General features: G+C 40.2%; 1 protein-coding gene across 7 annotated transcripts in view; it reads right to left on the bottom strand.

The window, feature by feature from the left end:
* Positions 1–15070, bottom strand: part of Khdrbs2 (KH RNA binding domain containing, signal transduction associated 2) — a 497340-nt gene that overhangs the window by 411304 nt on the left and 70966 nt on the right. For all 7 annotated transcript variants that reach the window (XR_012450579.1, XR_012450575.1, XR_012450578.1 and 4 more), the window contains exon 2: positions 12156–12283. Coding sequence is in view for 1 of the 7 variants with exons in the window: in XM_074081820.1 (XP_073937921.1) it covers positions 12156–12283 (128 nt within the window). In the remaining 6 variants the exon portion in view is untranslated. The remainder of the gene's footprint in view (positions 1–12155; positions 12284–15070) is intronic.

Raw genomic sequence — 15070 nt, 5'->3', positions numbered from 1 at the left:
CATAAAACCAAAAACACTATATCTCATTTTTCTGCCACTGAGAGTTACTCTTCTAAAAACTTACTTTTGTAGCTTTTTACAACACCATGAAATTAATAATTTTCTGTTAGGTCAATATAATACCTTACTGTAAAAAAAAAATAAAGGTGAGGTAAGCTGAGCCCTTCATGGGTGTAATTCCTATTTCAGTGCAGTTATCATCAGCACAACTGATGAAGAATTAAGTGAGGCTTCGAGACTTGTTAGGTAACCCAACAGACACCCAGCTAACCATGTCACCATGACATGGAGTTAGATTTGGGGTACTCTACTCTGAAACCCCCAACACACTGTGGGGTGCTGTCATGACATCATGTCATAAACATGATAAACACATGGCCCACACAAACTTTTGCCAATTTCATGACTTAGTGTTATACGAAGATCGTTACTTTCCAAAATATGACATTTCACAACTCTCAGTGTTCACACATTTGAACAAGGAGGTAAAGGACAATGTTTTGGCATTGAATTTAAACATAGCTGGATTAAAATTTTTATTTTTAAATAAACACTGTGGACTAGTAAAACACTGTTCATGCCTAGCTTTCCCCTTTGTTTTCAGTACTGATGCACAGACAAATGTCTGAGTGACTTCTCACTACTCAATTCTCTGTGCCTTACTTTTCTCTTCTGCGTGGTACTTACCCCACATGGATATTACTGGATTAAATCAGTCAGCAACACCAATCTCAGAGCAAAGAACTTGCCACATAGTAAGCAGTCAACACACACAAACTTTTACTGCTCCTAATGTAATCATTATCTCATTTCTTAAATTCAATCCCTATACTTATTAATGTCCTAATCATTCTCCATTCAGGAATTACAGGTCCTACAGAACCTTTAGAGAAATGATTCCAACCCTGTGTTTCATCGGAGAGAGAGAGAGAGAGAGAGAGAGAACCCAGCACAAAGAAGTGCTCCTGCTAAAATAAAGTGTTATGTAATGAAAAAAATGGAAAAAATTAGTATTTATTTAGTGACTTTATTCATGCACGCTTACACCATGTGCAGATACCGTGGCAAGTGTGCACATGCATTCCCCTGTTCTAAGGAAGCCACGCTGTGTGTCATTAAACAGTGTCACTGTGTTCAGGGTGCAGATGGAAGATAAGGAGGAACGAGGTGTTTGTGAAGTCAGCGCTGAACGATGTGACTGTCAGGTCTATCTGGTTAGGAATTCTGCTTTGTCCCATTAATGCACAATCACTCTACAGTTTCCCTTAGTGTCTCAAGTGTCTATCAGATTGTACTGTAACCTTACAGATTTCTTTCCAGAAAGAAAGAACTCCACAGGAAAGGAAAGAGGTCACACCTAATAAATCACCAGATTACAAAAATATTATGTGAATTAAGATTTCTCTACCTGGAAGACTTGAGAGTAGAAAAAACTAACCCAACTTACTCCTGTGCTCTTGCAAATTTAATACAATCCCAAAGCTTATGGACCCACCCTAGAGTATGACCATATTAAGAAAATTGTTTGGGGGGCCAGTGTAGTGGTGCCTGCCTATCTATAATCCCAGCTACTCAGGAGGCAGAGAAAGAAGGATCTTGGTCCCTGGCTAGCCCAGGCATAAAGTTAGCAAGACCCTCCCTTAAAAACCAAGGTAGGCATGTGGCACGCTTATAATCCCAGCTACTCAAGATGCATAGGTAGGAGAACTGTGATCCATGCTGGCCCCAGGCAAAAACTCAAGGACCTATCCAAAAATTAATTAAATCAAAAAAGGATTACAGGTATGTTAAACCCCTGCCTATCAAGTGTATGCTCCTGAGTTCAAACCACGAAACTGCCCCCCTCCAAAAAAAAGGAAGAAAAGAAGAAAATGATGAGCTACAGGGCTTCTCATTTTGTGCCATGAGCTGACTGTGGTGCCCCGAGTCCATAATATAATTCCAGCAAATATGTTGTCAATGACTGGACGAATTAGCTGGAAGGAGTATTTGAAAGATAGTGTGCAGGCTGCATAAGCTCCTTTGTAAAAGGTCAAATAACGTCCAATACACCGTACTTACTAAAATGAGTGATTAAGTAATAAAAACCTAGAAAGACAGTGTGTCATAGTTAAAAGTGACTCCCGAGTCAACGTTCCACTTCATGTTAATTGTGCAATTTGGTTAGGTGAGGCGATCCATCAACCTGGCATCAGCGCCAAGGAGGATTTTCACTAACACAGTTTTGTTCCCATGCTAGGAGTGGAGCTGCAGAGGCCACCATGAAGATGGCAGAGCTGGAGCTGGTCTCTACCTGAGGACAGGGGTGTGACTGTCACAACTGTGGCACATCCCCTGGACAGGAACAAGAAGTGACCAGGTGGCCCTAGCCTGGCTCTGTTCGACAGTCACATTTCCAGCAGCGAGAGTGTCTTTGAACGCATTCCTTTAGTCTGCACCCACCTGGCAAATGTCTATTGCTAGACATTGTTCTTGGTAATTGGAGCATGAGGCTGATTCAGAAGAACGGCCTGCCACGATGCAGCCCGTATTCCAGTGTAGAAAGGCTGTAATACAGCAAATAAGCAAATTGAATTACAGAGTGCTAAAGGTATACATGCTCCAGATAAGAGAAAAACCAGAAAAAAGTAAGGCCACGGTGGCCCTTGGGTACAGATGGAAGACGGTGTTGTATTAACAGAAGGTCCATGTGGCACCTTACAGAGAAAGTGTTAGCTTTGGAGTTAAGATGGGGAAAGTAGACTTGGGCCTGGCAATGGACGACTTAGTGGAATGACCCTGCTGTTTTAGGAGACCTCGCAAGCCTGGGTTACTACAGAAAATAAATGAAAAGGAAGCGGGAGAGACCAGGGCAGTGACCAGGAGCCAGACGTAGGAGTCACTGAGGTGACCACGAGCCCTGCCTCACTCTGAGTAGGTGGTGAGGAGTGAGTGATCTGACCTGCATCTTGGAGGATGACCACATCCACTCTGCAAAGGACAGACGGCAAAGGGAACATTCAGAGGCAACTGCTGGAACATAGGTAAGAGATGATGGGGAGGCTGGCTACCAGCTGAGGTAGCAGGTGCTATTTCCAACTCTAAAAGTCGGTAAAAAACACATAACAAAATTTTCCCAGCTTAACCATTTTAAGTGTACAATTCAGATGGATTAATTTCATTGATAATGTTGTAAAACCATCATGACTTTCATCCCGATAACTCCTGTTGTCTCCTAAAACTGAAACTCTGTGCCCACTTATCAATAACTCCCCAAAGATATTCCAACAAACCATTCCACTGTCTGCCTCTATGACTGTGATTACTCCATATTCTTCAGATGACTGGAGTCACACAGCATCGTCCTTTTGTGAGTGGCTTTCACGGTCCTTAAGGCACATCCATGGTGCATCATGCCACAGGATCTCTTTCCTTCCTCACTCAATCAATCAGGAACTTGGGGTATAAAATGAACCTCAAAAGGCACCTCTTGTAGACTTCATTTAGTTGGATCATGTGTTTTTTATTCACTCTGCCAATCCTGTCTTTGGGCTGGAGAAAGTAAATCCACTTGCATTTAAAGTATGCATAAAGAAGAATTTACTGTCATTTTCTGACTTATTTTCTACATGCCTTAGAGTTTTCTTGTCTCTGATTTCCTGCATTACTGTCTTTTGTATTTAGTTCATTTTTTGCAATGAAATGTTTAAATTCCTTTTTAAAATTTATATACATAAAAGTATGTATGTATGTATATACATATATACAAGTGAAATATCTGTTTTATATTTGTAAAACAGTAATAGTAACTTGTGACTACTAAAACAGTAAAATAGTAACTTGTGGTTGCTGTGGGCATCAGATTTAACATCCTGAAGTTATAACACTTCATAAAGTTGTGTTTGGCTTCAAAAACATGCAAAAATTCTGTTTGTTTGTTTGGCTGGTTTTTTTTTTTTACAATTCTGTCAACACATTTTTGAGCTGTGGATGTCACAAAATTACAACTTTATTCACTGTATACCCCAAAACATGAACTAGTAATTAATTTAAAATGCATTTGTCATTTAATTATGTAGCAAGCAAATGTGGAGTTATAAAGTTACAATAATAATAGCTTTTAGACACGTCAGTCTATCTGTGTCTTATATTGAAAACGAAGTAGAGTTACAAACAACTGTTAGAATATTATTACCAGCATTTATAGCTGTCCTTTTTTTTACCTGGACTGAAATGATTGTTTCTGCGTATGGCTTAGAGCTACCGTCCCCTGGCTGTTAATGCAATCCTACTTCGTGGGACTGCCTTGAGCATCTCTCACAGTGAAGAGACAGTGGTAAGAAACCCCCTCAACTTCGGTGTTTCTTAATCTCCCCCTAACTTTTTAAGGACCGGTTTGGTGAATATAGGATTCCTAGTTGGCAGGGTTTGTGTGTGTGTGGTGTGTGTGTTTACTTGGTTTGGTTTCAGTACATCGAAGATAAAAGCCCACTGTATTCTGACTGCAGAATCTGAGTCTGGTGGGACTCTGCCTATAGTCCTCTTCAGTGTCCCTTACCTGGGAGCAGTTTCTTCTCTTCGTCACTTCCAGGAATATTTCTGTATTTGTCTTATGAAAGTTTCTCCTAGTGGGTCTGAGTTCATCTTCCTTGGGGTTCATTTAGCTTATTGAATGTTCTGGTGTCTTTTGTCAGATTTGGGAGGTCTCACTGATAATTTCTGTGGATATCTGCTCTTCTGAGACTCTGCACTCGAATTTGGTGGCTTCAAGCTGTGTCACGTGCCACAAGTTTCATCTCGCTTTCCTTCAGTATTTTTCTCTGTTCCTCTGACTCAGGAATGAAATTTCTCTTTTCTTATTTTCAAGTTTGCTGATTCCTTTGCCTGCTCAAATCTGCATCACAAAAATGAATTTTCATTTTTTTTCAGCTGTAGAATTTTGCTTTTGATTTCTCTTAGGCTTTCTAACTCTTTATTGATACTTCATGTTGACTGCACACTGTTGGTTTGTCCTGCCTCCTGTAGGTCTGTTAGTATCACTGAGAGAGTCTGATCTCTGTATTTTCTGAGCCTGTGCCTTCCCTGTGTGCCTGTGGTCACTTTCTGCTTTTCATTGGCTATGTGAGGTGGGGTAGGCAGGTGGAAAGGGAACAATAAATCAAGAGGAGCCAGAGAGCAGTTGCAACACTGGATCTGGTACATTCTGCCAAGCATCCCGCTCCTCCATTGTCCTGGAGTTGTGATTGACTCTGGCTGAGGCTACTTCGAGGTGCAGTGGCCACTGGTCTTTCCCAACCCTGAAGTTTAGCCACAGCTTCACCTCCCTCTCATTTTGGCTCATTTCATGCATGCACCACCCCTCAAATCACCATCTTGACTCTGAGGATGTCGCCCTGTCCAATGCCCTCTGACTTCTCATAAATCTCCACAATTATGTGCACATCCATTAGCCCTGTCCATAAAAGTGCCAAGGATCCAGGGTTCAGGGCACTTGCTGCTGGTTACATTGCCCCCGCCCAGTCTCCTTCCTTGTCCCCCGATCTCCTTTAAGGGTGTATTTTACTTTTTGCTCCAAATAAATCTTGTTCTGTTAAGACTCCTGTGTCCACTCTTGAATTCATTTGTAGGGAGCTCAGGAGTCTGCATTTGTCTTTAATGCCTTACTCCCAAAGGGGGAAAATGAGAAAAATGAAGTGGCAAAGGACTCTAGCCCTTTGAATCCCCTGGAAGTCACTTCGTCTGGCAGGTGAGGGGCGTGAAATGGGAGAGAGTTAAGAACCAATGGCCTCCCACTTCTTTGCCTGCACATCGGAGATGAGAGCACAGTGTGTCTTTCACTCTCTTTGGCTCCCATAAGCTCTCCAATGGCAAGTGCACAGACGCCTGGCGTAGTTGCCCTGGTGGATGGGTCAATGCTGCTGTGCTAAGAGCAGAAATGAGTGGAACTCCATGCGCCCTCACCTTTTCCAGGAGCTGTGGTCCCTCAACAGGGCTGCACTTAGACAACACTTGCACCAGAATAGCTGGTTCTGCCAGGGTGGCTGTCACCTGGCAGGAGAGATACAATGTGAGAGGCCAAGACATCCATTTGGTGATGTCAAGTCTTGGAGAGGTCATGGCTGGGACATCAGCTCATACACTGTGTGAAAACACACCACAGGTCAGGAAAGAAGGGCTATGTGAGTTCACACATGAAGCACCCTCAATATCCTGAAGGATCTCCAAAATTAAGAAGTTGTGTGGAAGAGAAACCAGCAAATCACGCTGAAAAATACAATCAGTTTGTAACAGGAGATAAAAATAAATTGTGTTGTCCTAGAAACAGAAGGTAGGTAATGAACCACTGGTAGCTTAACCTTCCTTCCTTTCAGGAAGTTCCTTATTGCTGCCCAGGGAAAAACCCAGAGCAATGGGATCTCACAGGATAAGGATCAGTTTTGATGAGGAAAAAGAAGGAACACAATGGTTACTCTGTGTCAGATCCAGTAGTTCTAAAACACACGGAATGTACTTTTTCATCACTGTTACTATTCACAAACAGGTTGATGAGATCAGACACAATGGGTAAACAATGGCTGAATTGGTGGAAGATTCGATCATAAGACCTATGAGACACACACCAAGTGGTGAGCTGAGAATTTCCACCCAACTCAGCACAGAGGAGAAACCTTAGTGATCTGTGTCCAGAATTAGCTTAAAATCTCCTTGTTTAAGGGAAGGTGGCTTACAGGACAGTTTAGTGCAAAGAAGAGAATGCTAACACTGACACACTGTGTGTCTTTCGGGAAATTTCTCAGATATTTTAAAACTCTCATCTCTTCTTCAGATCTCTTATAGTGGGGGTCCTTGAGGAAAGAAAAGAGTAGTTTACTATGTGATGCCCAGTTTTTGATACACCGTGGGAACTCAAAAGACCCTTAACTCCCCGAGCGAGGTCCCACCTTAGGTGTTAAGGTCAGTTGTCCCTCTAGCTTGCGTTACAGACCCTTCATTTAAACACTGTATCCACTCCCCAACTACAAATAGGTAGTGTATAAGCTTTTCATAAGAAAAATTCCACTTGTTGTTTTAAGTTCATGACGAACTTGATGGGTTTTGGAGTCGTGTTTGGGGTCGAAGTTTCTGTGTATCAAAGGATGTCATTTGCTAAGATTATATTAATAGAATCTTGAGATGGAATGAGTTATGGAGGATAGGCTATGAGTCTGAGTGGTTGTACATGACTTCTGAATTGCCATCTCTTCTGAGCTAGAAGGGAAACTCTTCTGAGACTTTCTGGTCTACAAAATGGGAAGGAGAGTGTTAGAATTTTTGGTGACAATTAAAATAAATGATTCATGTAAAAACTACAAGATATCTGACATGTAGAAAACACTTAATGATCCTTAGTGTTTATTATTTAGTTCTCTGTCCTAGAAAAAAAGTCTATGTAGAACTGATTTTTCTATTTTAAATATTTTCAATTAACCCATGTTTTAAAAATTATCTTTATTTTTAGAAAATGATATTAATAATAGCTAAATCAAATTAAAAGGCTGCAATTGAAAACATGCCTCCCTTTTTAGATCTAACTACTCATCTGCTTATCTTACAAATGTGTGTGCATGTCAATCATTAAGTGAAGGGTTTGTTCTAACAAATACTCCAGCATCTCAGCACAGTCCCCCTAAAACAGGGCCAAATGACTATGATGAAACCTCTGAAACTGTTACCAGAGGGAGGGAGAAAGAGAGGAGCATTGTGAAACCTTTTCTTAGTCGCAGGAAATCTGAGTCTGACTGTCCTGGCATCAGCCCAGTTGAGATTTAAATTCACAGGTCAGAAACAAAGCAACTGATATGAATGAAATTTAAATCACAAAACCTGTCAAATCCCCTTCCATTCACTTTACAAAAATAAAAAGCTGTACTGTACAGTACTCGCAGTCTAGTAAACATAAAATGGGTTTGAAGTGTAAGAGAGTGACTTCTAGATCACACTGCTTAGAAAAAATTGGACAGGTGTTTCTAAGAGCAAGTGGTTGTGTTTGGCTTGAGGATATGGTCACAGTTGTCACAGTCAGCAGTTCCAGATGCCCATTAACTATTCACAAGTGATCTGATAATTATATAGAAAGCTAGAGAAACAGTACTTGTTATGGACTTGAATCTGGGTGTTTCATCTTCTGGAATATAAAGATGGAAGTGGATCTGGAAGTGGATCTCTGAGTGGATGTGGAGGTCACTGTTGCAGAGGAGACAGCTCCCACCAGTGCAGGGGACAGCCCTTGTTCTGGGACTCAACAAAGCGAGATGTTTCTGAACACACTCTGGAACTGTAATTTTCCACATCCATCTACATAAGGAATTGATTTGAAAAGAAGCAGAGGGGAATTTGCTGTGTTTGATCTTAAAATGGGCTAAATTTGGGGCAGATTTACACTGCTGGCAGTATACCGCTTTAAAAAGTTGGCAGTAACTCAAATTGAGAAATGAAAGTGGGCCTTAGGGCAAATTAAATCGAAGAAAAGGTGTGATGTGTTTCAGAGGATTCTGAAAGCACATCAAAAAGATATTTTTAAAAGGCACTGAGAGGTTGAATTGCTCAGGTGAGCGAATTGGTGCAGTGTCAAGAAACAAGTTGACTCACTCCTGTGCAGGCAGCGCTTCCTAGGCTCTGCAATGCTGTCCCACTTTCCGACTTGCAATGGGCATTCCTTGTGTGTGCAGAGGTAAAAAAAGTCACAGCACAGCTCTGGCCACTTATGTATCTCTGCCTTTTCAGTCTGATCAGGTACTTTTTTGTTCCAGTACAAGAACATACAGAACTTTTCTCATTCCTTCAAGGATAAAACTTATCTTCAAACTACAGTTTTCTTCTTATTTGTATGAATGATAAGTTTGCATGTCAACACTAAATCATGATGCAGACATTTCAAACTGCAACTAAACTCAAAACATATGGATCATATGGATCCCAACCTCCAGCAATCTCACAATAAGCAGCCAGGACCATGTTGACATGAATGGGAGCTGCAATGAGCAATGATGACTGCTTACTTGACCAAGACTGCAAAGTGATTCTGACTGTAAAATGCATTCCAGTTGGAGATGCTAAATTATTTGGAAAATATCTGCATTGGACCATGACCTGTAGGATGTGTGGCTCAGGGAGGAAGAGCTAAGCTTAAGACTGGGCATGGTTTGCAAGGTTTCCCACAGGAGTCTCTTAGGAACACAGGGGAGCATGCCAGCACATTGTTGCATCTTGAGGCTCCAACCATCAAGAAATAACTGTGCCCTTCTCAAACCTCTGTAGACACAAACAGGTGTGCAACGTCTATTTCTCTATGAATCTTTACAAAAGACATCTTATTGTGTGTGATGCTGTTGGAAATACAGATAGTGAAGAGTCACTACAGAAAATGAAAATAACAGGTTCATCATCTTACATTGTGACCCATTTTCATGGCAAAAGGAGCTCATATATACTGATTTATCAAGAATCCCAAATAAACCTCCATTAATTTCACTATCAAAATGTTTTAAAACCTCCATTAAAATAATTTAATAATATGACATCCTTTCCCCAAATTAAATCATTAAATGTAAAACACCAAAGCTGGATAATTCATTATTAAAACACTTCAACAGCTTTCTTACAGTTTCTATAACTTAAAATCAGAAAGTTCCTTCAAGTCCTTATAGTATTCAAGTAAGTCAGCAAATCAACTTGAAGTTGGAGACTAATTGAAACAAAATCTATCTGAAAAGGTCACAGAGTGAGTCATGATAAGGTCACTTCCCCAAGCACTACCATGGTTGTTTGAACGGACTGTCATCAACACATTAATTACTGGTTCAAACAGACAGTAGGTATCCAGGGGCAGCGATGGTTCTGAGAGGACATCATATAAAGCAGGTCTTTCTGCAGAGCACAGCCTTGAGGGATAAATCACTTTCTTCTATGAAAGTCAAACTTTAAATCCATAACCACAGTTGTACTCCATACAATGACTCAGAACCTCAGCACCCCACACACGTACCGCTCGGGATGCACGTCAGTCACGTTGACTGACACAGTCCAAATCCTCAGTGATGTCCTAGGGCCACAGGAGAGGGGAACTACTTTTGCAATGAAGTGTGGTTTGTTTTCCAGAGATTGTGACACATCATAAAATATGGCTCGTTTTTGAAATATAAATTTGCTGTTGTATTATAGGAACAAAGTAGATCAACCTGACGGCAATTAAATAGGATGGGTCAGAGAGATGGTGTGTTTCTCAGTGTCCCTTCTCTTTCTGTGAGAAAGCTCTCAAGTTCTCTAAGTATGGTAATTAGAGGAGTTGGACATTCCTTCAAAAACAAAATGCCTGGCAGGCTATGCCTCAGTTAAAGAAATGGCCAGTTTTCTCACGCATGAATTACTATTTGAGAAAACTCACAAACTATTAGTCACTAGGAGCAATCGTCTTTCACATCCTCCAATTTGCATGAAAAGTTCTGCAAAGGTGCAGGCATGCCAGTGGAGCAAAACGTGTACGGTTCACAGGAAACAAAGAATCTAAAACGAGGACTGCGCTAGCAATCTCCCCTGTAGCATCACCCTCCAGGAACCTCATCCGCAACATGGAAGTTTTATGTATTCTCTGGTTTACAGGAATGGACACAGATTAAGCATTCTAGGGTTCTAAAAATTGTAAGTAAAAGCAAGTTTCCTGTGATCTCTACTTCATTACAACAAAAACAGATGGTTTTGTTGTTTCATCTTCTTACAAATTATGAATCTAGGCTTCACACAAAACTTTGGTTCTATGCAAAATTCTCACTTTGGTAGTGATCATCAATTATCAGACACAGACTCCTGTAATACTGAGCATAAAACCCTCGGACTGGAACTTGAAGATCATGACATCACAGGACCGACAGAAGATGCCAACCTCATTAGGTCAGAGACCATGTTTCATTTAGATGTAGGTATCAGGCATTGACTTTCCTATATCCAGAAAAGAAACAAACTTTACTCTAGGAAACAGCGTCAAGTTATATCATATGTAGGAAAAGAAACTTCTGTTTCAGACTATAATTGGTTAATGAAACAAGTTTCTGAGAAACGACCCATTTTCTTAACACCGCAGCAATTATTCATCATACTTCAGCATGACACAAAATTTTCATGTACACTTACATGGCTTCCTAATTTAATATTCATAAAACAGCACTACAGCACAATCAAATGAGGTTTAGTTCAATCACAGATACACTAAAGCACTTTTCTCCTAATAGATTACAGCTAGCTCAAAACAAAACAAAACAAAAATCTGCCTGTCCCAACAAAAACTCATCTGAAAGTTACATTTTATGGTTTGCTGGGTTATAATAGGTTTTTTTGCTCCCCATTTGAAATAATTGTAAACAAAATATTCTACTTAATTATATTTACAATTGGTAAACTATAGCACTTATCCCTATAATCATTATTGTTAAGATAATTACATGGTCTTGGCTTCAGGTTCACTCTTCAGAAAGAAATTATCAGCTTTGAGTTGTTGAGTTTCTATTTTCAGCTTCTTTCATTTATTTGAAAAAAAAAAAACTTTTCACCCTTTGAGATGTATTAATAGAACAATGAAACCATGCCATTGAATGCTATGTCATAAAATCAACCATCTATGACAAGGAAAATAGTTTTCAAAGAGGTGCTGTTACACTAGGATGAATGTCACAATTATTCTCCTAAATGAATTTTGAATATGGAAGACTACAGTTTATAAACTGAGTCTAGTAGACTATGTTGCTTTCTGGATAAAATAATTCCTGCTGGTTAGCTAATGTTATAGATCTGGTAGCCCGAATTCTATTCCCCTTTATAAAAGGAGCATAGATTTTAACCTACACCAAAACATAATCAAGTTGGTGTGATAGTTGGACAAATCGATAAGTCATTTGTATGCTAAATGAATGATTAAAATATTCAAATAAGCTCCCCACATTCACAGAACAAAATTCTGTAGTCTTCATTTGAAAATTACCTTCATCTTTGTTCTTTCAAAGACCTTTCTTTCCTCTGTCAGTATCATGCGTTTGCATATATTTATAAAATGAAGCTTTAAATATTTATTTTGTAAGGGGCAATGAGTACGATACCAAGTCTTATTTTTGTCTTTTTCTTAAGGAGAACAAAGCTTAGTTCTGTACCTTGGGATACTGTTTGACAGGAATCAAAACTCTTTCTGAGAGCTTTATGTTCTTGTTGCTGATGACATCAAGATATTTCTTTTCTTCATCTTCCTTTTTTCCATCGGGACCTTGAAATTTCTCAATTTCTGAAAGAAAGCATGAGAATAAACAAGGGAAATGAGAAAATAAGTCACCATAGGCATGCTGATTGTTCACGTTACTCTCCTCCGATAAAATTCTGAAGACATCCAGATAAGAGGCTGAAACAGCCCCTTGCTAACAATGGGTCTGTGAACTCCGCCACCGTGTGCACAGCGACCTTTGTCACCTGAGATTCAAGAGTGATAATTGAAGATGTGACCATGTCTCTGGTGACACAAGTGAAGCATTTACCTAATTTTAAATGTCTGCTACAAAACACAAGGAAAAAAACCCCTTTGACTATTTGAGATAGCCAAGCAAACACAACTCTCCCAAGAGAGTCGATGAAGGTATATTTTAAGGTGATATGTTTTAAATTTCTCAGAATTTTCTCAAACACATGATATTTTGAAATTGCCAGTCTTGAAAGCTATTTCAAAAGGGTCACAGGAAAATCAGGCAGGGAATAAAATTTGTAAATGTCATGCATTCTCATCAAGATCCGATTATCTGTCTAGATAATAAAAGAACTATTACTTTTGCCCGGTGGGAATCTTCCTAAAATGTACACGTTTAAGCATATGTATTATATGTACCCATTTTTTCATTTTTCTGCAGTACTGGGGTTTGAACTCAGGGCCTACATCTTGAACCCTTTTTTTTTTGGTGATTTTTTTTTTTAAGATAGTTCTCACAGAACTATTTGCCCTGAACCACAATCCTCCTGACCTCTGCCTCTTCAGTAGCTAGGATCACAGGTGTGAGAAGCTAGGATTACAGACATGAGGAGCTAGGATTACAGACGTGAGAAGCTAGGATCACAGGCGTGAGGAGCTAGGATTACAGGCGTGAGAAGCTAGGATCACAGACGTGAGAAGCTAGGATCACAGACGTGAGGAGCTAGGATTACAGACGTGAGAAGCTAGGATCACAGGCGTGAGGAGCTAGGATCACAGGCGTGAGGAGCTAGGATTATAGGCGTGAGGAGCTAGGATTACAGGCGTGAGCCCCTGTGCCCAGAACATTTGTTCATGTTTAATTAATTCGTTCTATAAAAACTTTTGGGGCAGAGATCAGGAGGATCATAGTTCTAAGCCAGTTTGGGCAAAATGGTTCATGAGGCCCTATCTCAAAAAAAAAAAAAAAAAAATCACAAAAAAGGGTTGGTGGAGTACCTCAAGGGGCTTAACTTCAAATACCAGTACCACACACACACACACACAAAACAAGAACAAAAACAAAACAACTTTCGTCCTATGGGTAACAAAGAGAGAACATCAAACAAGGAAGTTCCCTTGCTTAGACTATATTCTATGAGGAAAGTTAACAGTTAGAAAAGACATACATGTCCAGAGATATTTATGTGTAGAGAATAAACACAATAAAGTTATAAGAATATGAAGGTGGGTAGAGCCAAGGGGCAGGGCTGTTAGAGGATCTGTGGGTGACATCTGAGCAAAGCCCTGGATGATGAGAAAGGCTAAGGCTGGAGTGGAGGCTCACGGCTGAGGCCCGAGCTTGGAGGATCGAGCTCAACCTGCTCTTGGAAGAGCAAGAAGCAAGAATGCCTGTGGGCTGCAGAGCTGTGACTGTGGAAAGAGGGCTGATGGTGACTGTAGGACAGAAAATTCAGGATCTGCTAGGACATCTGATAGTTTCTGGTTTCGCTGTGCATACAATGGGTTGCCACTGTAGTGTTGAGTGGGAAGGGAGGTAGCCATGAATAATTTTTATTTACTAAGATAGCCTCATATGTAATTTGCAAAACCAATCATAGGAGAGAGCAAGTGAAGTAGAAAAGCAAGCAACATTTTGTTTGCTTGTGTGTGTGTTTGAGACAGAGTCACACTATGTAACCCAAGCTTGCCTCAAATTTGCAATCCTCCTGTCTCGGCCTTCTGAGTGCAGGGATTATAGAAGTTTACCACCACGCCAGCTCACCAAGGTATAGTTGCCTTGTGAGAAATTATGCTCACTTGGGCTGATAATGCAGGGATGAGATGGTGAGTCGAATAAGAATTTAAAATGCAGTCACTTCATGAAATTGACTCTGCAAATTAAATGTTTGGAGGAATTTCAGAAAAATGTATCCTCCTAAGTTCCTTTATGTTTATTAGCTAATGTTCCCATAATACCATCTGTAAGTCCTCCTTCTTTCCTTGCTCGTGGCCAACTGTACTGCTCCAAAACACCGAGTAAACAAAGACATGAATGTGAAACTTGCTTACTTTGTGACACATGGAAGAATGCATTCTGTCTCTACTGTGTTGGGGAAGGGCAAGGTGACAAAGGTCACGAGGGATGCACATTTTAATACACACTAATTCATCACTAATTCATATGTCTTTTCTTTGCGCACTGGGTATTGAACCTAGGGCCTTGCACAGGCTAGGCAAGCGCTCTGCCTATGGAGCCACACCCCCTGCCCTTCGTACATTTTCAACAACATATTTTAAAGGTTTGGCTTTCTTTTTCCAAAAGAAAGAGGAATACTGTATTGTGAGTGATTATTTTGTTCCTGATTGCAACATTTTAACATATTTCCTAAAATGACTTCTCATAGCTTATAGAAAAATTCTGAGGACTTTCCAGGTAGAAATCCAATATCACTTTATTTATCTGGCCTGCAAGGGAGTGAAAACAATTCTTTGAAAAGATGACTTTGCTGTATAGAGAGCGCATGAATCATAGTCACCTTCTTAACTTCCTTTTTACCCTCTCTCCTGTGTGTGACCTCCCCTTAGCGTGACCTGTTTTTCATAATATTTCTGTATTTCTAATGGGTCTATATT

The sequence above is a fragment of the Castor canadensis genome, chromosome 8 (genome assembly GCF_047511655.1).
Source record: "Castor canadensis chromosome 8, mCasCan1.hap1v2, whole genome shotgun sequence".
NCBI classification, from domain to species: domain Eukaryota; kingdom Metazoa; phylum Chordata; class Mammalia; order Rodentia; family Castoridae; genus Castor; species Castor canadensis.
This window is presented reverse-complemented; position numbering and strand designations above follow the sequence as displayed.